Genomic DNA, 27888 nt, shown 5'->3' on the forward strand with positions numbered 1-27888 from the left:
CGGGCATTGTGAGCTATGATAGATAGGCAAGGTAGGTATACTTGCCTATCTTCTTTTGCCTCTCAGTGGCGAATAAAACTCGGCGCATTTGTGTTTGTCACCTTTGGCCAATTCATAGCTCACAATGGCCGGCGCGTTCGCTGCAACTTGCACCATCACGTTGGAGACCGGCTCGCGCGGGCGCCGCAACCACCGTTGACATATCGGCCTGCCGGCGCATTTATGTTGTCGCGCCTTGCCAGCAGCTGATTTCGTTCACTGAAGCCACGGTTGAGAGCAGCACAGTAGTGGCGCGCGAATGCACTAGTCACGTGACTTTTTTGTATTTCGCGGGCTTTCTTTGGAGCTCGAAAAAAGATACACACGAGGTTTTCTTTATCGCAAATAAATGGAATGGGGGTTTCCGAAGGTGCTCTCCAACTTTGCTATTCACATTTGCTGTCTAAAGTCAATATTTAAGCATTTAGAAAAATTATCATAATTGCTAATAAACTAACTGGAAAACGCAAAATTGCCTATGATGCGCAAGCCGGTTGGTAGATGTATGTAAGTGGTTTCCCTGGCCGACCTGAAATATTTTATTTTTTAACCCTTGGCTAAAGTTAGCGTGGACACCCTGTATATAGTGCGTTTCACGTAACTTTAATCAATGATTTAAAAGTGGTTTAGTGATCTACTGCGTTTAACTACGTTAGCGTTACGTTGCGTTAACTGTGTTAAACCCAGTAGACGTGCGAAAGCATTTAGCCTGACTGGCTCATGGCTTTGCGTTGTCGTCGGCACGTCTGGAGACAGTATTAGACACAGGTTAATCTCTGATCTAGTTTAAGGTGATCTGATCTGTTAGCACCGCAGACATAAGTTGTTGAAGATTGCGATGTGCTGTCGTGCAGTGGCTAGCGAAGCTGATGTATTCGCGCGGCCATGGGTTGGAAACACCATCGCGGCAATACTTTTATTTCTACTCCCTCAAGGTCATGCACGCCGAAAGATTTTTGATTTGGCTTGACCCCATGAAGAAAGGTTTGGTTTGGTTTGGTTTTATGGCGTTTTAACGTCCCAAAGCGACTAAGGCTATGAGAGACGCCGTAGTGGAGGGCTCCGGAAATTTCGACCACCTGGGGTTCTTTAACGTGCACTGACATCGCACAGTACACGGGCCTCGAATTTCTCCTCCAAAGAAATTCAACCGCCGCGGCCGGGATCGAACCCGCGTCTTTCGGGACAGCAGCCGAGCACCATAGCCACTGAGCCACCGCGGCCATATTCATACTGTCAATTAGGTGACGGAGAAATTCGTACCATATATATAAGGTGTTTCACGTAAGGAATCGAGGATTAAAAAAGTGGGAAGCGCTTTCACTCTAAAAACGTTGCTCACCAGAGTGGGGTGAATGATCGTTTCCTGTCATGTAGCGCTCATTATTTTACGCAAAAGCCCATGTAGCTATATGGGCTATATGGCCCATATAGCCCATATAGCCCATATAACGTAAGGTACCCTGCTTTGAAGGTACACTCTGATCTCTAATACTTTCGGAGCCGTATGGACAAAAAGCGGATAAGCGTGTGTGGATTCGCTGTAGAGTCAGACCGGCAACTTCTACTCACCGGCGACCATCACGTGGGGCCTTCATGGCAGCGAGTGCCACGAAGCTAAAGCCAGCTGCCAGACCCCGCACGTGTTGGCAGATGTCGACTGCCCGTCACTAAGTGCTCCCTCAGAAGGCAGCGCCGCCTGGAATCTTTTGAATAATCGTTGGCTACTTAAAGCAGTATATTTGTAAGTTGTGGAAACTCACTCCACCCCCCCCCCCCTCCTTCCCCAACGTCCCCTTCAGTTTGCTTTCCTGCGATGATATCTTCCCGAGATTTTAGGTTCATTAACAAGGGAGGCCTTCGGTGTCCCAACGCCACGGATGGCGTGACTGCTGTGTGCGTTTGCTGGGGATAGCTCTCTCCAGCTAGGGAACTCGTCGCGTGCAGCGGCGCTCCACTCTTTGCTCTCACCTGGGGGGAATATTTCCCACGCGCTTGTCGTGTCCAGCCTCGGAGTATCTCCTCTGTCCTAGCATGGGCAAACATTTGCTCCTAACCTTGCTAGTGAGTTAAGCATTGGCTCAGGAATTGTTGCTAGCTGGCGTTATTGTTGTAGCAATAAATGTCTCTTTTGAAGCGAAAAGCTTCACTAGGCTAGTCAACACCGAGGCTAGCGTGGGACCCGTCGTCAGAAAAAACCACAGGTCCGCATGCGCGAACTGCGTGACGTCACGGTGGACACCCGCACCGTGCCGTAAGGGATGGAAAATGAAAAGAAAATTGGTTTTAAGGAAAGGAAACGACTACTGCCTCTCTCATATCTCGGTGGATACCCTAACCACACCGTAAGGGCCTTAATAAGAAAAATGAAATGAAAATTGCTCTTAATGACAGCAAACGCCTGTCTCTCATATCCTGGTGTACACCCGAGAGCAATGCACGCCACAGTACGTGTCTCTAAAGCAACCTACAGCATCATATTCAATACACGCGCGGCTCCTCCTCCGCCTTGCCGCAGCTTTTCGCTTCGAGATATCCAGGCTTAACTTCAGCAAAGCCACAGCCAATTTTTTGCATCAGTGACATAGCAGAGCTCATCAAAGGGAGGACATCGATTTGTGCCTTGAACCAGAATTAAGGGAAAATTCCACATCCAAACCGCCAAGAGATTCCTGCAAACGCCAAACATAAAAATATTCGCGTGTGTGTAGGATCAATGTAATTCAGAATAACCATTCCCAAGTTTACACCAACAAAATATGCACTTGCCTGAAAATTTACTTTCGAGAAATACAAAGTGCCCTGTGAAGATATGCTACTTGGTAGCGCACCAATGGCTTCAATGTTGGCTGATTGTTTTTTTTTTCCGTGCAATCTTCTCCTTCGGACCTCCTGTGGCAAAATGATTTTATGAAACTCTCGATTTCCCCAAGCTGCACAGAAAGTATTTGCGGTTGGTCACAACTCGGGCTTCCACTCCATCCAGATGCGGCAAGCGCGAGGTAGCGAATTCAAGGCCACGAGGCATGGCAGCGGTGCAAATCCTTATGCATAATGCGTGCCAACATGCGCAGTCTCATACTGGGTTACTGCACATGCGGGTCGAATTATTCATTGCGTCAGCGAGAAGTTGACATTCATGCGTACCTCTGGTGTCGAGTCGGTCAAGAAGCTTACACTCGAAGGCGGTCACCACGTGAAGCTTTCATGGCAGCCAAAGTCATGAAGCCGTAACCTGCTGCCGGACCACGACCATGATGGGTCAGAAGGTTCTGAGTGCCCGTCACTCGGGGTCAGGTGCTGGCGGAAGTCGTCTGCTCCGCTTGATGCAAGGACATGCTTCCCATATTTGGCCCAGACGTCTGGAGAAAGAAAGGTTGGTTGGTTATTGGTTTGGTTTGGTTTGGTTTATGGGGTTTAACGTCCCAAAGCAATTCAGGCTATGAGGGACGCCGTAGTGAAGGGCTCCGGAAATTTCGACCACCTGGGGTTCTTTAACGTGCACTGACATCTACAGTACACTGGCCTCTAGAATTTCGCCAAGTATGATGAGGCGAAAGCCTTAGGCGCGGTGTTGCAGCTTATTGCACTGATGTGTGTTTAAGATAAGCTTCGCCTCTAAGAGTGGAACGCGGCAGCATCTTGCAACGCTGCCAGGGAATCCACCGAATGCGATCGACCATTCGGCTCTACGCCTTGATCGTCGGTGAATTGGTTTTTTGAGGAAAGAAAATGTATCTGTCTCGCATATCTCGTTAGACACCTGAGCCTCACCGTAAAGGAAGGGAGGAAGATGGGAGTGAAAAAAGACACCCTATTCACTAGACCTGCCTTTATTCATTCCAAACCATCGAGCTGGCATGACGGAGTAGTTAGCCTGCTTGTCTCGCGCTCCGAAGAACCTGGTTCGATTCCCCACCCCGACCAATTTCCTACAGGATTTAATTTATTTATTTCAAAAGGAACATCCCTGTACCATTCCTTGAATTGGTTGCACGGTTACTAGTCTAAGTACGATTGGCCCCTTTTGATATTCGCACACTGTGACGTCACGACCATTTCGATCAATTGAAAAGTGTGACATATCTATCGACAACTCCTGCTTACAATGATGAGGCATTCAAGGCTTCCGCCTTAATACATGTACGCGCGTCTGTCAATAGTCACGTAGCTTAAGGTACGACTGAGGTGTTCTCTGTCCCAGGGGGTCCAGTTATGCGCCCTTCGCTTGCTTTCAAAGCTCCCGCTCTTCATCGGTTTCGGCGCAGCTGCAGAGCTGCTCAAGGTTGCTGGCTGTCAAACCGATGGAGAAGGCAAACCTCGCATAAAATGGTGCAGTAAAGCTTTCACTTTAAAATGACAGTTTATAGACTAGAAATAATGGCAGAGGGAAGTGGCCAGGAAATTTTGTGTATTTTGTAACCTTCTCACCTACAGCACCAACCTGATATCGCGGGAACTGGAAGACCGTGCTAAAGTGGCAGTGCATAAGGATGTTCCACACGCGAACGTAATGGGATGTAATAACAGAGAAGCAGCAGGCTTTATTAAAGGTGCAGTGAAGAGGAATCTGAACTCGTCTTTTTGCCGCGGGAACTTAATCCACACGTTCCGAGCATTCTTAGAAACTTCGAGACTATGAGAGACACCGTAGTCAAAGGTTCCGGAAATTTTGGACCACCTGGCGTTCTTTGACATGCGCTGACATCGCAAAGAACACGGGCCTCTGTCACTCACCATATTTCCTTATTGGTTAAGAAAATCACGAAAACCTTACTTGCAGCCTAGCATAAAGCAAAGAAATCGTAGAGAGACGTACTACAAGAAACCGGTAAGTTACCGTCAGCAAAAAAAAAAAAAAAAACAGAACATTCTGATTCAGGATGCATGTTTGGATGCACCTTTGATGCACGCATTGACCAGAGTCATATTTGAATGCGCGTATACAGCGTAGATGGTTTGGTTTCGTTTATTGGGGTTTAACGTCCCGAAGCAACTCAGGCTATGAGGGACGCCGTAGTGAAGGGCTCCGGAAATTTCGACCACCTGGGGTTCTTTAACGTAGATACAACGCCGATTCTTTGCCACTAAGCCATCAGAGCATGCACTCGTGAATAAAACACCGATTGTTTGCCTCTAAGCGATTACAACGGGACTATTGCCTCGAACATTTTCTGCGCCTCTCTTTGCGCTGACACAGGAGGTAGGGTCCCTGAGTTGATTTCTGAGAGTGCGCCAAGGTCTAGGAATCAATCAGACAATCATGTGATTCACACCTCAAAGCCCGCACGGTTATAGTAGTGAATTGAAGACTGAATACAGCTGAGTACAGCTGAGTACAGTTGAGTACACCTACATATTGTCACATAAAAATTCTGTGAATTTTCGAAAAATCAGTGCCGCGCAGCAGGAATCTTGCCAGCAGGGGCCATTAAAGCAAGGGATAAATACCCCCGGGAAGTGCCTTACCCAACTGTGTCTGTTGTTGCTCTCTCCAATCGCATGCCGGTGTGAGGTGCGAAGGGAATTATGTAAGCGCGTGTCATCGATTGTTCCACATTGTTTCAGTGGTTTATACATCGGAGTGGTCTATACTTAGTGCTGACGGAGAGGGCGTGGCCTTGACAATGCTAAGTGATGCCCTCTCCCCTTCGCTCGTGCCCTGGTGGCGACGCAATGAGGACGCGCGCTCGGCGCGAGAGGTTGGAGGAAAGTGCGCAGCTGATACAGTGTGTATGTGAAAGTCTGCCCGGGCGTGAAGAGCGAACTGAGGCAGAGCGACCTATAAATGAATGGCGCTTACCACTGTTTGTCAATACGAGCGCCATTAAAGTTCCAGAGAAGCGCAACAGCTCGACTTCCTGGTCAACACCGGTCACACAGCCGAGGACCAGGAAGGCAGTGTGCGCCAGCCTGGCGGACAGCTTCGTCGTGAACCTAAGGTCGTCTAATTGTCGCAAAGGCCGTTGAACGAATTGCGTTTGTTTATTTCTGTCTCTTGTGCTAGTGCACTTTAGGTGCAATAATTCTTTTAAGGTGAGTACCTCATCGTTTTAAGCAGGAATTATCGACAGAAATGTCGCACTTTTCAATTGGTCGATATGGCCGTGACGTAACAGTGCGCGAATTTCAAACGGGCCAATCGTACTTTGGCTAGTAATCATGCAGCCAGTTAATGGGATCGTATAGCGACGCTCCAAGTAGAACTGAGTTTAGTTAATTGCTTAATTAACCAGTTAGCGTAATTAACTCTTCCAGTAGGACCAGATAAATAAACCGAGTAGGTGATTGGTCGAGTTGGGGAATCGAACCAGGTCTCTGGAGTGCGAGAAAAGCATGCTAACCACTCTGCCATGCCAGCTCGATGGTTTGGAATGAACAAAGGAGCGTCAAGTGAATACGGTGTCTTTGTTCACTACCATTTTCCTCCCTTCCCCTTACGGCGAGGTTCAAGTGTCCACCGAGTTATGTGAGACAGATACATTTCCTTTCCTCAAAAACCAATTTACCGAGGAGTGAACCATAGAGCCGAACGGGCGATGGCGTTCTGTGGACTTCCTGGCAGCGTTGCAAGACGCTGTCGCGTTCCACTCATGCAGGCGAAGCTTAAAATTTTAACCACACATCAGTGACAAAAGCAGCAACACTGTGCTTAAAGCTTTCGCCTCACTACAGTTTAGGTCCAGAAAGCGCCCACCTGATTTTTGTATCATAACCACTCTCGAATGTTGCTTTGCACGAGTTGCATTGTATTGCAAATTGTAGTGTAAATAACTTTTTTATGTGCTCGTAAGTGGCCGAGAAATACTGTGCGTCGTCTCTCTGCTGTGTAAACCTTGATTGTGAACCTTTGGCTCCGACCCATTCTCTGGCTTCCGAGCAGCGAAAGCTGGGCACCAAACAACTGCACCCCTTGTCACCTGGTAGCTGGTCTCTCCTTGAGTTTGCGACCCAAAGTCGAGAGCATCTCCTTTGTGACGGAGGCCGCTACATCTAGACACTCTAAGTGTGTCTGGGAATGCACGCATAAGTGCGCGAAGTGGCGACACATACACGCGGTGCCACGATTAGAGGTGAGGGGGTGGCTCTCCATGCACATATGTGAAGAAGGCGCACTGGTATTTATGGTTAAATAGAAAGCAGCGTCCGGAAAACAAGTTTCAACCTCGCGCCATGCCTTCAGGGAGGTTCCGTGTTCAGCTACAAAGAGGCAATGCAGGATTGTTCCATTAACTAAGTCCACCCAAATTTGCACACACGACCTCCTGCCAAATGCGGCAGCCCCATTACCTGACGTCGCATTTTTGTGACGGAACACTTTCAAAAACGACTGGCTTGTGCCCAAAAGTGTGGCGTTGCCTCAACTGCGGCACATTACGAGCTCCGTACGCTTATTTTTGACCGTTTATCACCAGTGCTGTAGAACACTCTTATGGCGAAGTTATTGTAACGCGTCGTCATCCTGTGGTTTTTTTCGAAGCGTTGTATTGGAAAGTAAGAACGCCACCTTTCGCGAATGTCGCGAAATTTTGTTTCTACCTGCACATAGAGGAAGATAATCAAGACGCTTCCAGCCACAATTGCTGACCTAAATGACCTATTTCAGGTATGCTGAGGATAATGGGGCTAAGAATTCATTATATACTGTTACGGGACGGCGGGCCCGCGCAGAGAAAGGCACAGAGACTCAGACACAGGAGACTCGGACACAACCGGCCGCGGCCATTCTCTTTCGTTCTCAACCTCACGCGCTAGCGCCGCGCGCTCTCTCCTCGCGCTCGCCCCGCGCCTCTTCTTTATTTGTATACCGCAGCGCGCTCTTGGTTGCGAAGGTCGTATGCCGTTACATCTTTCCACCGGGGGGGGGGGGAATAAGAGTCTCTTCCAGTCTCCAAGATAAGAGGGGGAAGACACCGCTGGTGTCCCCTAGCGCGTGCTTCGCTTTGCAGGCGGCATCGAACACGTCCCGATGAGCCCGGGCTGAGGTTCTTCGCACCGGCGCAGCTTGGTGCGCAGGAGGCATCGTCACGTTGTGATGACAGTGTCGTCTGACACGAGACGGTCCCGGTAGATCCCGGGGCTGCTTGTAGGCGACTCCTCGCCGTACGAAAACTGCGAGGGCTTCTCGCACCGCGGGACTTGGGATTGCGTTCACGGAGCAGCGCTCCACTTAAGGGGCGGCATTCAGGAAGGGAGGCCTGGTGCGGGTACGGGAGGGCGGCACTAGGGAGGACGTGGGAGCCAAGTCGGGATCACGGTGAGTGCCGGAGACATAGCTCTTCATGTTGGAGACATGTTCCGGAAAAATGTGGTGTACACCGCGTGGTCGAAGCTCGGGGAGGTCTTCTAGACGGTACGTAACGGGGCCGAGCCGTGCAACTACACGGTAAGGGCCGCGGTATCGGGGCAAGAGCTTCGCGGCACGGCCAGTCGCGCGGATGGTGCGGCGAACGAGGACCAAGTCACCGGACCGGAAGGAGGGAGGTGGTGGTGCTGTAGCTTTGGCCACTTGCGCACGCGCATGGGCCATGAGAAGGTTGCGCTGAGCGTCGAGGCGGGCGGAACGAAGTCGTTGGGCGCAGTCAGTCGGTGACGCAGTAGGATGGCGAAGGCCCAACTGCGCGTCGAGAGGGATGGAGGGCGTTCTGCCATAGACGACTGAGAACGGCGTGACATGCGTTGTTTCTTGAGCCGCAGTGTTGAGTGCAAAAGCTGCAGTAGAAACAAAACGATCCCAGTTTGTGTGGGACGGAGCGACGTAGGAGGCGAGTATATCCGTAAGGGTGCGGTTGACACGCTCCACGAGGCCATTGCACTGGGGATGATTGACGGATGTAGTGGAATGCGCAATGCCGAAGGAGCGGAGGGCACGCTCAAATTCTTGGGACATAAAGCAGCTCCCGCGGTCCGTGATGAGGCGTTGTGGCACACCATGCCGAAGAACAAGATGTTGTTCCACAAACAAGACGGCATGAGCGGACGACGTGTCGGGAACGGGCAGTGCTTCGACCCACTTGGAGAAGTAGTCGACCGCAACCAGAATATACCGGTTGCCGGCGCGTGTCTTCGGGAACGGGCCCAAATGATCCAGTCCAACCAGTTCGAAAGGTGAACTCGGCGGCGAAAACGCCTGCGGGGGTGGCTTGGTTACTCGTGTGGATGACTTCCTGAACTGGCACGTCTGGCAGGACGCCACTGTCACGGTAGTGATGTCGACTGGCTTGACTCGACGTGGCCACTTCGTTCCCAGGTAACGCACAGATCCCGAAGCACGCTTGGTCGCCGACACTAGGGACTGCCACAGGGTTTCACCGAGGCTGGAAATCCAGCTAAGCCAACCCGGCTCACACAGAGTTTGGCTCGCACGTGGTTCTGTGGCGGTAAAATTGAGAACGACTCCGGCTTGCTGGCACCACCCGCACCCGAGGACCACTGGCCAAATAGGGCTGTCCGCGACAACAAACTCGGTGGAGATGGTCTTTCCGAGTGCTGTCAGGTTGACGGTAACACGTCCGATTTGCTCCACCGGGGCGCCGTTAAAAGCTACGAGCCGGGTTTTGGCGGCAGGAAGAAGCAGGTGGGGCGCGTTGACAATAAGCGATTTGTCGAGCACATTAACAGCCGCTCCAGTGTCGACCAAGGCCGCTACGTGCCGATCAAGCAGGGCGACGTCAACGAGCACGTAGGGAGCTTCCGTTGTCATCGAAGCCGACGAAAGAAGGGGACGCGGCGAACTAAGGAGTGCGGGGACGGACTTTATCCGGGGGCACCGTTCCACCGAATCGTTTTCCGACGTCGGAGGGCCAGCACAGTCCCTCGCGTAGTGTCCCCTCAGGCCGCAGCGGAAGCAGGTCGTGCGGGTGTCATTACGCCTGCGTCGGGTAGAGGCCGCTGTGGGGACTGAGAACCGAGGAGCCTGCACCGGGACGCTGTGCTCGGAAGACGGTGGCGACCCCCGCGTGGCCAGCAAAGTCGATTCCGCCTCGACGGCGAGCGCCATGGCGGCGCGGACAGACTCAGGACGCCCAGAGCGGACCAAGCGCTGCACCTCAGGGAGTCGGATGGCGTCGACGAATGCCTCGGTGCCGACCAGGGCCACGGCGTTCTGAGGCGCCCCCGGCAACGACTGCAGAGCCAGGCGTTCAATGGCGGCGGCGAGGTCCTGGTATGTCTCCCCGGGCTCTTGACGGCGGACTTGCAGGCGGTGGTACTGCACACGGGGGTGACCTGAGGTACTGTAGTGGTCGGCGAGGAGGCCCGCCAGGACAGTATAAGAGCCCAGCTGGTCAGGCGGCACGTTCTGCAGCAGCTCAGTCGCGCGGCCTCTCAGTTTGGCGACGAGCATCCGTGCCTTCATCTGCTTGTCCCAGCCTCTCGCCGCCGCAATACTGTCCAGCTGGATGCGGTAAGCATCCCACGAAATGTGCCGTCGAACGTGGGCAACTCCACGACGTCCAATGATGCGCCCGCGCCGAGTACGCTGTTGGCGGCTACGACCGCAGGTACAGCGACGGCAGAGCTGGGTACAGCGGTGGCGGGGACGTCCAGAGGCACCGGACCCGTGTTCGGCTCGCCTGGCAGAAGGCGACGGAAGTCGCGCCGGATCGCCTCCATCTCCCCAGCCTGGACAGTCAGACGGGCCTCCCATGCGTCCATCCGCTGAGTAAAAATATCGAGGAGGCGCTCAATACCGGCGTCCAGCCGCTGCGGAGAACCGAACCCCTCCGAGCGCCCAGGTGTAGCGATGCCGGCCGCAGCGTCGTCGGCGCCGTCGGCTGGTGGCGGAGTCCTGTCGACTGGCACGTCGGGGACTTGATTCTGGGAGCGGGTGAGCGGCATGATCCCACCGCTGCCACCAAATGTTACGGGACGGCGGGCCCGCGCAGAGAAAGGCACAGAGACTCAGACACAGGAGACTCGGACACAACCGGCCGCGGCCATTCTCTTTCGTTCTCAACCTCACGCGCTAGCGCCGCGCGCTCTCTCCTCGCGCTCGCCCCGCGCCTCTTCTTTATTTGTATACCGCAGCGCGCTCTTGGTTGCGAAGGTCGTATGCCGTTACAATACACAGTGCTCCAAAAGGGCGAAACAAAGCGCGAGCTCTGCGCTGCCTTAGGCAGCAAAGCTAGTGATAAATAGACGCTGCTTTATATGAGGCCAAACCAGCCTAAAAAAGTCACATTTACCGATAAGCAACCTCAAGTACCGTAGGACATGAGCCTAAGCATTCATATCTGAAAAGCTCGCTCCTGGCCTCCCATATACTGGTGTCCACCGTACATTCTGGTTCTCGAATATGCGAATGCCATCTCATAGATCAGCAGTCACTCACCCTGCTTCTGTAGTGTGATGAGGACAGTGACGCTGCTAGAAGTATAGCATCCAGTTTGAAACGCGACGAAGGCATTGCAGACCACTGATTAGTGGCATGTTGCTTCCTTCCGGAACCGAGGCGACGCTGGCTGGTCTGCAAGATGGAGACCAACAGTGATCACCGTCACTCCGTGCTCGCAACAGCTGCGCATGAACTGAACGGTACGGATTTAGATGTGTCCCAAATAAGCGTACTATGATTTGCTGTTAAAAGAGTCAACAAGAAAGTGGATATTAACACGGTCAAGATAAATGACCTCTTTGCGAGGCTGACCAGTCAAGGCGTAGGGTAAGAGGGCTCGTTATGACATACATAAAGGACACCATCAGTCACTGAAACTAAGGAGCACATTCGAATGTTTTTTATTTGTGCTGTTGATCAATGGGAATAATACTTGTTTTCTCGCTTAAAGACAATTGATTAAAAATACAAGACAATGACATGCCGCCGGTGGGATTACAACATAAGACTTCTGAAATTCGTGTCCGAACGCGTTAGGAGGAAAGACAGGAGGAAAGGAGACAGGTGTAGCAGTAGGCGCCGCATGAATATGCTCGATGAGTGAAAGATAGTAGCAGATAGTCGCGCCCTCTGTGAAATGGCTTTTTTATTTATTAGGCGGAAGCCTTTAATGCCTCATCGTTGTAAGCAGGAGCTGTCGACAGAAATGTCACGCTTTTCCATTGGTCGAAACGGTCGTGACGTCACAGTGAGCGAATTTCAAACGGGCCAATTGTACTTTGGCTACTAACCATGCAACCAATTAAAGGGATCGTATAGTGATGCTCCAAGTAAGTTTGACTGAGTTTAGTTAATTGCTGACTTAACGAATTAGTCTAATTAACCTTTCTAGCCAGACCAGATGAATAAATAAAACCGAGTAAGAAACTGGCCGAGCTTGGAAATCGAACCTCGGTCTCCAGAGTGCGAGTGGAGCACGCTACCACTCCGCCATGCCAGCTCGACGGTTTGGAATGAACAAAGTTGCGTCTCGTGAATACGGTGTCTTCGCTCACTCCCATCCTCCTCCCTTCCCGTTACGGCGAGGTTTAGGTGTCCACCGAGATATGAGAGCCAGATAGATTTCCTTTCCTCAAAAACCAATTTACCAACGAGCAAAGCGTATTTGTCCGCGTTTCAGATTGGTCCAAATTGTCGTGACGTCACCGCGCGCGAATTTTGACGGGTGTCCACCGAAATATGTGAGACAGTTACTGCGCAACTTCCTTTCCTCAAATACAATTTTCGACTAGTGTCTACTGAGATATGTGAGACAGTTAATGCGTAGTCTCCTTTCCTCAAATACAATTTTCATTTTCTTAATTACGGCCCCTCTTTCTTCTTTCGTTCACACTTCCTCCCTTCCTGTACGGTGCGCTCAGGTGTCCACCGAGATGACAGAGAATTACTGCGCCATCTCCTTTCCTCAAAAAGCGTTGCGTTCAAAGGGCAATGCATCGCGCCAAACGGGTGGTGGCGTTCTTTGGACTCCGTGGCAGCGGTACAACACGCTGTCGCGTCAGTAATTGGCAGTTAATTAATGCACCAACAAAATGTGCAGTGAACAATCGCGTAGCAGAGCAGCTCTCAGGCTTTCGCCTTTCACCACTTTAGCCGCTAAAGTTCCTCGTAATTTTTTTGAGCCATACATCAAAATTGATGACGTTTTCTATAAATTCGCTATTTTTCTATCAGCTCGACTTTCAATCTTAAACTTGTAACTCTACGTTACCACTCTCCTTTTGAGCCACAAATCTTTCAATCGCTTTGTGCTGACCTGTCACAGATTTAATCACACGATATTAGTTGCCTCTAAGCCCAAGTGACTCATCGAGAGTGTGTGCCTGCATCGACATCCAGATTGGACACGGCCACCTTTGAATGTAAGATCTCATTTTATCTCAGATTTACGACACACCTCATATCTAAGTTCAGAGACACACAGTTCTAACTTAAAGTAGTGGAGCCATTTCTCATAAAACGAATCGTTTCTTTGGGTTTTTCATTTTATGTATTTTCATAGTACACTCATTTTGGATTGAATTAATAATGCAATTCTTGATTTTTAAGTTTTTTTACCTGCACCAGACAACCGGAATATCCGAATCATATAAATATATTCAAAATCCTCCGAGTACCTGCGGGATATATGTCTGCCGCAAGTCCTGATACATTATCCAGTGTGTATACCATTTAAGCGATATTACAGACCCTAAATTGCCTTGCATACTCTTTCTTTAGAGGTTGCGTGACATGTTAACCGTTGGATAACCGGTTTTGCTGTAATTACGGATGATTACTCGAATCACATCTCATTACCGTTTATGGTTCATGGGGGTCTAAAGTCCATAAGCGACTCAGGCTATTAGAGACGCTGTAGTGAAGAGCTCCAGAAATTTCGACCACCTGGGCTGACATCGCACACTACATGGGCCTCTAGAATTTCACCTGCATCGAAATTCGACTGCCACGGCCAAGACATAATTGGCGTCTTTCAGGTAAGCAGCTGAGTTCCATAACCACTGAGCCACCTTGGCGGCTCACTTCTCATTACGTCTGCGGAACGTTCGCGAGAAAAAAAGCTGAGCGTACTAATAGAAGTTATCTGCAATGTGTCCCACTCGTTTTCGCTTCTTGTTTCTGTCATCAAAGATTCAGAAATGAATGAAATATTATTGCTTAACGTGCAACAGACACTGGCTTCGGAACGAGGGCCTTAGATTTGGAATATAGAAGCTCTTAGAAATTCTTCGTTCTGTAGATGGATGCTCAAGTTGATTGCGTTGTGTGACTTTGGTTTGTTTTCTGCCACCTGATATCTGTTAACCATATAATTTTTATAAACGCTCGCGTTGACAGCGTGAATACTACACAGATTTTAACGCGGCAGCATTAAGGGCCCCGCGCTGCAGAAAAGCCGGTGTCGTCGGCGGCGGTGCTGACCGTGAGCGAAAAAGTCGGGGGCACTTTGGCTGTCTAAAGCGCGTAGAGGCGAAAGCGTTTTCCGCAGCACTTCGACTGCTTCTCCGGCACTGGTTGCGTCACATATACTTGAGTACTAATTACTAAATGATTACAATCTGTAATTAATGGTTAATTACTGATTGATGTCTGAATACTAATTAACTGCTAATTAATTAGGCTTAAGCTTCGCCTTTAGGAGTGGATTCGACAGTGTTGTAGCGCTGCCAGGGAGTCCACGGAACGCCACCACCCGTTCGGCGCGATGCCTTGCCCTTTGAACTCAAAAGAAATGGCGCAGTAGTTCTCTGTCATATCGGTGGACACCTGAACCACACCGTAGAGGAAGGGAGGAAGTGGGAGTGAAAGAAGACAAAGAGGGCCCCTAATGAAGGAAATGAGAATTGTATTTGAGGAAAGGAAATTACGCATTAACTCTCTCACGTATCTCGGTGAACACCCGTCAAAATTCAGGGGGCACTTTTTTTACGTAAAGTGTGGTCACTGATGTGTGGTTAAGATGTTAAGCTTCGCCTCTAAGAGTGGAACGCGACAGCACCTTGCAACGCTGCCAGGGAGTCCATAGAACGCCATTGCCTATTCGGTTCTACGCTTCGCTCGTCGGTAAATTGGTTTTTGAGGAAAGGAAATGTATCTGTCTCTCATATCTCGGTGGACACCTAAACCTCTCCGGAAGAGAAGGGAGGAGGATGGGAGTGAGCGAAGACACCGTATTCACTAGACGCGCCTTTGTTCATTCCAAACCATCGAGCTGGCATGGCGGAGTGGATAGCATGCTCGTCTCGCACGCCGAAGACCGGGGTTCGATTCCCGAGCTCGACCAATTTCCTACTCCGTTTTATTTATTTATATGGCCTGACTAGAAAAGTTAATTAGGCTAATTGGGTAATTAAGCAATTAACTAAGCTCAGTCCCACTTACTTGGAGCATCACTGTACGACCCCTTCAATTGGTTGCATGGTTACTAGGCAAAGTACAATTGGCCCGGTTTGAAATTCGCGCACTGTGACGTCACGGCTGTTTCGACCAATTGAAAAGCGTGACATTTTCTGTCGAAACTGCTGCTTACAACGATGAGGCATTAAAGGCTTTCGCCTTAAAATCCCAGAAGCATAAATGAGTAAAACTGAGTAGGAAATACATGAAGCGCGCCGAAAAGGATATCTAAAGGATATCCGCAAGAGCTTCTTTGCATTTCCTGGCCGCATGTCTTGCCAAGACTGTGAAGTCAATGTCAAGTCAATTGTTCAGCGATTCAGTTTTCAGTTCTGTGTGTCATCACCGCAAACGCTCACTACAGCCCGTTTTTGCAAAGCCAATATCTTACGCAATATGTGTGAAGTTCTTATTCGTGGATAATTTCTCGTTCAGATTCTCTTCAAGAAAATGCAGTTCATTCAATCCTTTATTTTTTGCACGAACTCAAGTTGTAACTATGAAGTGCCTTGATATTTTTCTTTCAAAAATTTACGAGAACAGTATTTACTGGGGTGGTTATCTTGCGGAAGTGCGCAAGTTATACAGATCGCTAAGTCACAGGAGCCACAATAATTTGCCGGAGATCTTTTGAAATTCGATACCCGCTTCGCAGTATGACAAATCGTCTCACTGATTTCTGCGAAATCTAGCTTATGTTTTACTTTACGACTGGTGTAGGGCCTCGCGCTCCTGGCTCGCCCAGGGTTGGCCGGAGAACGCGGACGCTAAGAGGAAGAAGCCTGTCCCGCAGAGCTCTCCGCCTTTTTCACTGAATGCTCTCAGAAGCGACCATTAGAAGGCGGGTTAGATTCTGTGAAGACTGACTGGACATGAAATAAAAGGAGTGTGGGTCATACCCAAAATGTCGAAACACTAATAATTGCTTGATAACAATAGCTGTGATAATTTCTTCTATAATTCTTTCCCTCGCAAACAAGAAGCGTGTCCACTGTAAATAAGCGCCAGGACACAACTGCTCAAATTGCGATACTTTCTGCAGGAAAATACACGTTGATCCTTTGTCTCCTGCAGATATCGCGAAGAAGAAAAAGTATCAGGCAAGAATTGCTCTACATTGCTATATATATATATATATATATATATATATATATATATATATATATATATATATATATATATATATATATATATATATATATATATATATATATATATATATTATTCATCAGTGCGAAGGTTCAAGTTCTCTCAGAATATCCACTCCCATGTTCAGCAAAAAATATGCATATGCCTCAAAATTTACTTGCTAGCATTAACAAAGCATCCTGCGAAGATATGCTGTGGATACCATATCAATGGCTTGTATGTTTGCTAGGTCACGTTTTTTTGCCTGTAATATTCGCCTTCAGAAGTCCGTATGTTTGCTGGGTCACGTTTTTTTGACTGTTATATTCGCCTTCAGAAGTCCTGTGGCAAAGAGACTTTATACGACTGTAGATTTCCCTAAGCTACACAGACACTCCATCCAGACAAGGCCGGCGTGCGGTAGCAACTTCAATGCGAACAGTCGTGGCAGCACTATAAATCCTTCCGCACAATGCGGGTCAATATGCGCACTATTTGATAGTTGGTGACTTCTCGCGTGGGAGGAATTGCGCATTGCCTCAGCGAGACGTTGACACGCGTGCGTACCTTGGGTCTCGGGACGGACGTTCCCCCGAAGGCGGCCATCACGTGGGACCTTGAAAATATATAGGCAAGGTCATGACGCCATAACCTGCTGCCAGACCACGCACGTGATGGCAGACGCCGACTGTCCGCTGCTGGCGGTCTCCGCTCTCGGACCCCGCCTGCTCGATGCGGGGACATGCTTTTCAGATTTGGCCCAGCCATCTGCAGAAAGACAGTTGGGTGTTTATGGCATTGAGAATAGTCAATTGTTCTTGGAATATACCACCGCGCTATGGTGCTTTCCTAATGCCTCAAAATCAGCTGTCTGAGAGTAGGTACAAGATGCTTGAACGTCGCGCATCAATGGCATAAACCTTTATTTAATTCAAAGTGTGGAATGTGCCCTCTGCTTGCTATTGCTCCTGTTAACCAGCACCGCAAAGGGATTTGTACTACTGAAGAGAGGTCATCTAAAAATGGGGAGATCATACACCTAATGTAATGGGATAGGAAAGAGGTCGCGATGTTTTGTGCAATTTGTAACCTGATCGTCTAAAGCACTAGCCATATTTTGCAGTATTCCAGCCATGGGGGCTGGGATACTGAGCCAAGGTGGCAGCGCGTAAGAATGTTCCGCGTTCCGCGCACTGTCATAGTATGTAAAATATACAGACAGCATGCTTTATTAAGTGATGGCTTCATGTGCTTTAGATTTTGATCTGGGAATCACCGACAGAGGCACTACTACAGAGTCGATCAATTATATTTCGTCACTCACCACATTTATTGATCAAAGGATGCCCATAAAGTTAGCTTGCAGTCTCTTATAATGCGAGCAAAGCTTAGAGAGATGTACTATTTTAGACAGCGAGTAAATTACCGTTGGTAAAAGAATTACGCAGATCACATTCCGATACAAGGTACAGGCTTGGATGTAACGTGGATGGTTGCGTTGACCGTAATCATATTTGAAAGCGTGTACACTACATGTAGATACAGTGCGTATTCTGACTGCGGAAGACTGACTACAGCTGAGGCTAATTAATACATACGCATATACGCGGTCCTACTAATAAATAAGGGACAATGGTTCTCCCTGGACATACGTTAAGAAGGTGCACTGTTATTTAAAGCTGCCTAGAAAGCAGCGCCCACAGAAACTTATTTTGCTACCTCTGCGCATGCGACGTCTGGGAGGTGTTATGCTCAGTGACAACTACGCAATGCAGGAGTTGTCGTCTGTTAAGGCCACCTAAATTGGCACACACATTCCTGCCAAGCGTGGCAGCCTCAAGACCTGATGTCAGTCCTCTTTCATGGCCTTCTGCTTGTGCTCCACTTTGCAGTGTCGCACCAGCATCTGTGCTTTACAAGGTCGCTACGCCTTGTGTTGAAGTTTCGGTAATAGTGTCTCCATTTTCCCCTTTTTTCATGCAGTGATAGCATCAATGGAACATGCAGAATTGTCATCCAATTGATATATTCGATTTCCCTGGTGAAGGAGCATAGAGACGCGCTCCATGAATTCTGTAGCTGCCCTGCCTTGGCAATTGTTAAATATTAAGGCACTATGCTTTTTGACATAGGTGGCGAAAGAACAGAAAATAATGTCTTGTGTGCTCGAGTAGCAGTGCAATATTTAGGGGACTACTCCAATGTGGAGAAAATTAGCAGTTAAGGCATCAAGTTCTCTCTAGAATCCACTAGATACGACCACAAAGAAAATATGTACCTCGTATTTTAAAGAAAATTTGCTCTGGGTCTGAGAACACGGGAACGGGACCAAAATTTTCTTCAACTATGTCATTTGTGTGGAAACTGCATAGCTTTTCTCCGTAGCAGTATGACTGCGGCTGGGTAGATGCTAATCAATGCTTGCTCCCTGACGATGTGCACTGATTTATGACGTCAGTGATTATGGCAGTCATCGCAGCGTAAGAGATAAGAAGGACAGTTTAAACTTTTATAACCAACTTTCCACCCGGGTGATGAAACCCAGGTTTCTAGAGCATAATAACAAAAAAAACAATACTTTGGGCAGAAGGAGGGTGCCATGTTGTCTTGCTTCTACCTGTATATACAGGAATCGAATCGGACGCTTTCAGCCAAAGAATTGCCGACCTAATTGATCTATTCGAAAGGAACGCTCAGAATAACGGGGCGAAGAATTCTTGTTCTATACATTGTTTTAAAACTGGCGAAGGAAAGCGCGGGCTCCAAGTTACCTTATGGAGCAAAGCCAGTGATAGAAGATAAAAAAGCCACATTTACCGATAAGCAACCTCAAGTACCATAGGACTCGAGTCTACACATTCATATCTGGAATGCTCGCTCCTGCTGTCAAATATAGGGGTTTGCTCCGTACATTCTGGTTCTCGAATACACAAATGCCATCTCATAGATCAGCAATCACTCACCCGGCTTTTGTAGTGTGATGAGGACAGTGACGCTGCTAGAAGCGTAGCGGCCAATTTGAAATACGACGCAGGCATTGGTGACGAAGAACCAGTGTCACAGTTGCCTTCTTCTGGCACCGAGGCGAGGCTAGCCGGTCTGCAAGATGGAGACCAACAGTGATCACCGCCACGCCACTGTGACAACAGCTGCGCATGAACTAAGCGGTACGAGTTCAGGGATCTCCCACATGAGTCTTCTCTGATCTTCTGTACAAAGATTCGACATGTAAGTGGATTTGAAGACGGTCAAGGTAAACGATCTGCGTATGATGCTGACCAGTCAAGGAATAGAGAAAGAGGTCTCGTTATAACGTACATGAAGGACACCATCAGTCAGTGAAACCAAGGAGCGTACTGGAATGTATTTTGTTTGTGGTGTTGATTAATGGAAAATTAATACTGTAACTATTTTCTCACTTAAGGGGACAGGGTAAGCAAAAAATCTGAAAAATATCAATTTTTAGTTTTTTTGCTAAATATGAAATTACATTCTTTTCTGCATCGTTTGATGTATTACACTTCATTCTGGGCAATTTAAATCAGCCTGAAAAAGCTATCTGAAAGCAAAGCGGTCAGCGACACACCCCTTTGCCAGCGATGCGTTTTTTTCCGTTTTTACTAAAAACTAAAATAACTCGAAATGTTACGGAATTTAGCTGCAAGACAAAGCTCTCTGGAAACCATCCAAGCTCTCTGGCTACCATTCAAGCTCTCTGGCAACCATCCAGAACACAAACGAGTCCTTCAACAACGTCGTATGGGAGTGTGCTCCAAAAAATGTCTTTGCGGGCCTACAGACAATGAAGATTGCTACATTAGATGCTGTTCTGACCTTCAATGATGGCGCCATCGCAAGAACTAAAGTTCTTGAGGCATGTGGACTAAGTCCGGGCAGCAACACTGTCCGCTGGCTGAAGCAAGTCGATCGGCGTCGAGTTTACTTTGCTGTTCGAGCTACGCAGCAAGTGACAAAACAGGCACGAGAAGCTAAACGGCAGGAAAAGAAGCACCAAGCTGACCTAGATGATAACTATGCAGCTGGTGCCTAATGAATAAATTGGTCAAAATGAGTTGGCTAAGTCGAAATCTTAGGATTGAAGGTATTGTTTACTTTAAACTCAGTTTTCTCAAAACAAGATTTTTTGTTACGTCGGTACCATTATTTTCTAAATGACAATAGATATCAAGCTGATTTTTTCTGTGTATACAATACATATATGTGGCAATTTACTGTACCAAAATTATCAGCGTGCAAATAATATTGTTTGTTTTAAAATAAAAATATATACAAAATTTGGTCAAAATTAGGATGTAGAAAGTAAAAAAATCACTAATATTTTAATTTCTCGTATACTAAAATAATTTTGGTACAGTGGTTAGAAGATGAAATTCTGAACAAAATGACATAAATATCTTGCTGCTATCTTTATTAGTTGCTGAGGAAAGTGTACCACAATATGCCCCAAAATACATGGGAAAGATGGGGCTTACCCTGTCCCCTTAAAGACTACTGGTTAAAAACACAATACAGCCACATGCCGCAGGTGGAATTACAAGCCATAGCTCAGATGTGGGATCGAAACCAATGTGCTCCGAATTTCGAGTCCAGGCATGTTAGGGGACAAGAAAGGAGGAAAATACATTCGTGTAGCACTAGGCACCAGTCATCGCATCATGCTCGATGGATGGATTGAAGATGGGGCCATCCTGTTTGAAACGGGGTGCTCTCCTTTTAAATTTCTTTGATGAATCTGTTAAAAGTGACGCTACCATTAAATTCGCTATTTTTTCATAAACTCCACTTTTCGTCTTGAGCACATAGCTTCATGTCACCAATCTCTTTTTGAGCCACCGATCTTCCAATCACTTTTTCCTGGCTTCTAACGCACATTTATTGACACGACATTAGTTGTCTCTAAACCCTAGGGTCTCATGGAGAGTATGGGCCTGCAACGACGTCCAGATGGGCATGGCTATCTTCGAGTATAAGATGTCTGATTTTTTTCCGATTTACCACAGATTTCACATCCTAAGTTCTGAAGCACCCAGATTTAGCTTCAAAGAGTGGGACGGGTTATCACACGACCGTTTCTTTCAGCTTTGAGTTTCCATTTTCTATGTAGTTCCACAGACCGCTTATTTTCGATTGAACTAATCCAGTTCTTGACTTCTACGTGTTAAACTGCCCACTCACCACTCCAGATCATAGAAATATCAAAACGGGTCTACGGCAAGCGATTGTTTTGGATGCCCTGATATGTTGTCTGATGGATACACCGTTTTAGAGATAATAGGGACATTAACTTGGCATGCATATTTTTTCTGCAGAGATGTCGGGACATGTAAACTTTTGGATAGCCCGTTTTGGTGATATTATGGACATTTACTTGAATCATGTCTCATTACGTCTGTGGAAGTTTCGCGACAAAGCTGGCAGAGTGGACTAATTAAAGTTATCTACAATGTGTTCCAGTCATTTTCGTTTCTTGTTTGCGTCATAAATGAATGAAATAATACTGCTCAAGGTGCAAGCGAGGCTGGCTTCAAAGCGAGGGTCTTAGATTTGGAGTATATTTTGCAAATGCTTTGTTTTGTAGATGTATGGTTAATATGTTCGTGTGTCGTGACTCTGGGTTGTATCATTTCCGTAGCCTGATCTGTGTGTGGCACATGATGGTTTCTAGACAGCTTCGCCGTGACAACGTGTGATACTTCGCAGATTTTACCTGAAAAAAATGTCAGCACTGATCCAAGTGAACACAAAATTGCGAAAAGCAGCAGTCCTTTGTTCACTTCTAAATCGCAGAAATACAAATTCGCCTTTGCGAGCATTCTTCATGTGTGGCCAGCAAATTTGTTCCCTGCCCGATAAAAATCGCAACAAAAAATAACCGATAAAAATATTTGAACAATAACCGACATGTTCCTCCTTGTTAATACCATACATAAACTGCGGACAAAATGTTACATAAGGAATCTTCGAAGGAGTTTCTCTACATTTCCTTGCAGCGTGTCCTGCCAAGATTTAGCAGGGCAAGATTCCTTGGATGTTTGTGTTGTCAGGAAGGCGACACGCGCGAGTGACATCGTGTCTTCTCAAACCAGCAAATTTAGACAGCCGAGAAAACTACTGTCTGCACATCTGTACAAACCTTGGAAGAGTTTTCTATTTACAGTCTTAGAGAATGGAGAGTCTCAAGGCTACAGGATCACCAACCCAGCATCTAAAAGGACTCAGTATGTCTCTCAATCTCCCCGCAGACAATCTCTGATGAGATGATGTTGGCACTTTTACTTATGTGCGAGAAGTGCACATCGGTTTCTGGCCCATCGAGGAGCCTGCCATAGGCTGCCTTTATTTTATAAGCAAACAGGCAGCATAGATCAGATCCGCTCATGGTGAAAACTTTTAACCACAGTCACACAGTTGCTTACCGTTTTTTGAGCCGTAAAATTCCACGCAGTTAAATGTTTTCTTTGAAAAAAAAAAAACGAACTGAATGAAAACATACTGGTTCTATTCCCTAGTGGTGTAAACTGTCATTGACCGCGGTGAGGTTGCGCCCCACGACAGCTCATCTCGGATTTCAGCCGATCTCTGAACATTTTTTTGTCAGCTGTTTTCACACATGTGCCGCAGAAATTTAACGCCTGTTATGGATATGTTGAGTTATGGTGTGCACAGCAGAGGTGGGGCTCTAGAGGAACACACTGCACTTGTGGACTAAACTCTGGCGCGGTTCCACATCCTAATCTAGATGGACATAAGGCGGACAGGTGCACATCATCTGCTACTGCAAAGTTGCTGCTGCTCTCAGCCTCCTGACGACTGAAGCCTTGAGCTTTTAAGGCGGAACATCTAACATGTCTGATTCAATGAAGCAAGATATTCTTCTGGTAAACCACACTCCCTGCTTTCAAAATCTCAGTGTGCCAACTCAGAGTGAGGGCTTCTCCGGCAGTAATGTTTCCCTGTCTCGCTAGCGTTTAAAATCAAGAAGCTCATAATGTTTGTTTCGCTTACCTAGCCGCTCCATATTGTATGAAAAGAAGGCAAAGAGAAATAGGCGGTGCATTTGATGTTAACAGTCTTTAACAGGCGTTATGGGGGGTCTAAAGAGAGTTAATAGGCATTTATCAGTCTGGTTAAACGCCTTGACACGTCGCCAGATGTTTGTGCTGGGTATTTTTCTTTCCCGAGCCATAGCGTGTAGACAGACGAAACTCTGTCGCACACATGATAGTTTAAACATTACTACAGCTGCGTGTTGGGCGCGAAAGTTGCGCAATTGCACTGAATGGAGAGTTTACCGTTACAGCAACGCTCTATCATTTCAACTGCTGCAGAAACGCCTTTCAATGATTCGGGAATATTTATCTTCGACATCGTCCGACCTCCTCTAGATTGCGCAGGTGGCCTACCCTACTATCTTCGGAACCATGTATGAAGTGTACGCGCTCTATGTGGCCAGGTAGTAATAGTTCGGTTTTTAAGAGATCTGCGGCCTGTTGCAGTCACAGCAGCGCCAGTAGCGGTGCATCTGCTGGTTTTGCGGCACCAGCTCTGGCATTGTCGCCTTACCACCGCTCCACGCTGATCGGTCACCATGGAGTGGCGTCATTCACAACGTCACCGCATCACACTGCTCTAACTCATCCACATGCAGTGACTTCAAGGTTCATTCAGCGGGCAATGGCACCGCACTACGTGGAGTGGTCTGACCCCAGTTATGTCCCAAATGAGAGCATAATGACGGCACGGGCACTCTGTCAGAAATAAGAAAAATAATTACGAATATAAAGATATTACATTAATCGGCGTAAGGGGCCGTCGCTGATCTATCAGTACGCAGCGGTAACTATTCTGTGACTGTGTCTTATACAGCAAAGGCTGCCCCTGCATTTTTATCGAGAAAAAGTGCACAAAAAAGATGACGCATACTCGGGGCGCACGCCACGCAGGATGCCTTTAAGCACTCAAAAATCTTGAAAGCTCATTAAATCATGAATGTAATTGTTTTTTTTTCACTTGCGGGCAGCTAGACCGGGAGGCCTCACAGGTCACCAAGTTCAGAGCAGACAAGTCGATACAACTGATCCCGAGTCATGTTCACTATCCTTAGAGCCAAAAGGTTCCCGCAAAGGCCATGCATACACGTAAGTAATGGAAAAAAAAAACTACGTCGAGGACAGCTGCTGCCTCTTTTCTCTGACGTTATTTTTTAGTTGCATGGAGTACGTCATAACTATTTCACTCACAGGGCTCCCAATATATTGTTGCCTCCTTTTCACGGCTATTAACGCCTCGGAGTGGGACACGGTAGAACTATTCCAGTGATCGGTTGTTCTGTAACGTGCTGGAACACTCAACACTCTTGAAAGGTTTAATCTCACCTCTAGTCAAATCTCTCCTCCATTTGCCAAGGCAACAAGGTGACAGATCTAGCAGAAAATTCGTTCCAATCTGCCTGACTAGCCGCTTGAATTACAGGACTTGTATAAAACAACAATATCCCGACGCTTCGTGTGGGTGGACCAAAACGGAGTCAGCTTGTACGGCAAGGCAGCGCACCATCAGCTCCGGCAGCTGATCCGTGGCTACTCATAAGCCGACAAACGTGGTACACTAATTCAAGAAACAACCAAAATGCTGGAGATCTTAGTCGTTTGGGGACTAGCTGCATTTCCATAATCATGGATTCATCAAAGAGGAACCATTACCCTTCGACGATGAAACTGCTGTGAGAGATCAGTGCTCCTTGGCCCACTCGCACAAAGCAAATTTGATAGTTTGATAATCTAGTTAGACCCTCTAATGGTGCTGAAGAAAGAAAAGGCACAGTAACTGGCTCATTTTATCAGTGGATAGGTACCTCCACTGCACCGTGAGCCACATCCCACCGCCTATCAGGAAAAAAAACCACGAAGGTTGAAATCTGTAGTTTGCAGCTAGGGTTGGTGATTTTCGTTTGTCTTCCCTTTTTTTGCGGCATCGAAACCACTCTTAAATGCACACGGGAGAAAAGATTTTAAACAGGAAGTCCTTGGTCATCAGACTTGTTTTAGTCTGGTTTTCGAATCGCAATCCTGAGGATAGGATACGACATAGTAATTAATATCTCATCGGGTAGTAGGAGTTGTTAGGAATTCATGTTTCGTATATAGTAACGTGCTGCAAAGAACTTGCGTATCCCTGCGCACCATTTTACTGTTTTTGAAGCATATTTAGGAATAAACCGTAAAAGTTCACACTAGATTTCAACAGAAATGATCCATAAAATCTGAGGACAGCTTCACTGCCTTGAGTTCACAACTCAACCCACACAACCACTTTTCACAAAATATTCTATGGTCCGGGCCGACCAGGTGTACTATTTCAAGTTACTTCTATGGATTCATAAATACCAACTCTATCCAACTTCCTCAGGTAATTCATCTCGCTATTCAATCCGAAACCCAACACTTAGACTACCAGCTATAAGAACAAACTACGGACGACAAACATTAAACTTTCAAACAATTAAGATGTTGAACAGAACCGATTTCAATGTAGATTTCAACAAAAGATTTCCTGTATTCTAAAAAGAGTGTAAAAATGTTTTGGTTTCAAGCGGTTTTTCCGTTGCTTTGTAAATATATTGTGTGTTTTTGCATGCGTATTATCCACTAGAAAGAAAGAAGCCAGATAAAAAAAAATGTTCTGTGCTTTCTCTGTCCCAGAGATCATTACTTTAGCCTTGCTACTACCTTGTTTTTATGCATTTATTTACATTTGATTATCAGATGTGCAAATGTTTTGTTTGACTCTCAAGTGCAGTGCCGCTTCCCGAAATGTAATAATTAATATTTTGTGCTGAATTTGTATTGGGGGGCCGAGGCCCCGTCAGGCGTTGTTACGCCTTTAGCTTCGGCCTCCCCTTAGACACGTTCTAAGAAACAAATAAAGGAAAAAAACAATGGCTGCTGCTGTGACATCAGTGAATACTCTCGATAGTACCCTTGTTCTATCCGGTTCGTCCCGGCAACAAACCTGTAGGACATGCCAGCCAATCAGGAAACAGGAGAGGCAGAAAAGCCTCACCGGGCCTTTGCTGTAATACGAAGGCTGTGACGCTGTCTCCACCGTGGCTCCCGTCGCTGCTGCAGCTAGAGGCGCATTGCAGAGGAGCCACTGGACTTCCAGTGCATTTTCCATGGAGGATCATGGCGAGCCCGCCCAATCTGCAAAAGGACGATTGTGAAGGGTATTCTTCACTGTGAGGCAATAAAAAGACACCGGGTCCAAATGACTTGATTTCTGTTTGCGAAAAAAAGTGAAGAAGTCGTAGAACCATTCCGTTCGCATCTCGTGGTTTGCTTTGTGCGAACACGTAAACCGTGAGGTTACGAGATTTTTTTTAGTTAGGAAAGCACACTCCGAAAAACTAAGTTCTGTTATGATGCTCTTCAGGCAAAATTTACACAGGTTAATGATTCAAAGAAAACTCTTTCTGCTTTTATTTCATTACGGGCAACTTTAGAACCCACGCTTATGAAAGCTTATATGCAGTCTGTTCTGAATAGTGCCCTCAGCACTTAATATTCATACGAAATTTTTTCGTCCTAGTATAGTCCGCGCATTTTAACCCATTAATGCCTGCTTTACAGGGGAAGCAATGAAGAAATCGGTACCACCACGTTATACTTTGTTGGTGGCGCCAAATTAGATAAGTAAGAATGTCCAGATTACGGAACAATTAGCCTATAGCCCTTTTAAAGCAACTATTTCAAGTTGAATGAAAGACCAAGTCGAAGGTATTGAACCATCTCGAAGCCCTACAGACTGATTATCATTCCTGCAACAAACGTCTCATTTTACAGTAGTATTCTTGGACTCTGGTTTGAAGTATCACATTCGCAGCGCATTTTTTTCCCTCCTTACTATCCCGGCCGCGGCGGCCAAATTTCGATGGCGGCGAAATTCTAGAGGCCCGTGTACTTTGCGATGTCAGTGCACGGTAAACAACCCCTGGTGGTCGATATTTTCGAAGCCCTTCACTACGGCGTCCCTCATAGCCTGAGTAACTTTGAGACGTTAAACCCAAATAAACCAAACCAAACCAAATCCAATGGTACTTAAGCTTTTGACTGGAAAGCACTCTGTGTTGGGAACGTGTTCACATGAAACTTACTATGGATAAATTCCATATAGTGACGAGTAGATGGCGTGCAACAAGTGTGTCGCGAATGGACAGAACTTGGCTGTAAAGGGTTAAACAGGAAGAAATGTACGAAGGGCCACCTCTACGGCTCTCTTGTCCAACGTATGCGCAACGCCATCCCAAGAAAGCTATGCACCAACTCGCCCAGCAAGAAGTTCTTCTGCATTACTTGTCCAACGTACAAGACCTGGATTCGGCCTCCGCGCAGACCGTGTAACTCTGCAAG

The 27888-nt window shown here is 47.2% G+C and overlaps 1 protein-coding gene across 10 annotated transcripts in view; it reads right to left on the bottom strand.

Moving 5' to 3' along the window:
• LOC149346562 (uncharacterized) overlaps window positions 1-27888 on the bottom strand; it is a 68866-nt gene that overhangs the window by 13003 nt on the left and 27975 nt on the right. For 7 of the 10 annotated variants that reach the window (XM_089586483.1, XM_089586486.1, XM_089586484.1 and 4 more), the window contains 5 exons: window positions 26492-26682; window positions 19423-19558; window positions 17027-17227; window positions 11372-11506; window positions 3187-3401 (listed from right to left, as the gene is read on the bottom strand). In XM_089586483.1, the coding sequence (XP_089442609.1) occupies window positions 3333-3401; window positions 11372-11506; window positions 17027-17227; window positions 19423-19558; window positions 26492-26502 (552 nt within the window). In that variant the 5' untranslated portion in view covers window positions 26503-26682 and the 3' untranslated portion in view covers window positions 3187-3332. The remainder of the gene's footprint in view (window positions 1-3186; window positions 3402-11371; window positions 11507-17026; window positions 17228-19422; window positions 19559-26491; window positions 26683-27888) is intronic. The other 3 variants (XM_089586488.1, XM_089586487.1, XM_089586489.1) reach the window with 2 other exon arrangements.

This window comes from Amblyomma mixtum, chromosome 4 (assembly GCF_055824585.1).
Source record: "Amblyomma mixtum isolate Tamu chromosome 4, ASM5582458v1, whole genome shotgun sequence".
Taxonomy (NCBI): domain Eukaryota; kingdom Metazoa; phylum Arthropoda; class Arachnida; order Ixodida; family Ixodidae; genus Amblyomma; species Amblyomma mixtum.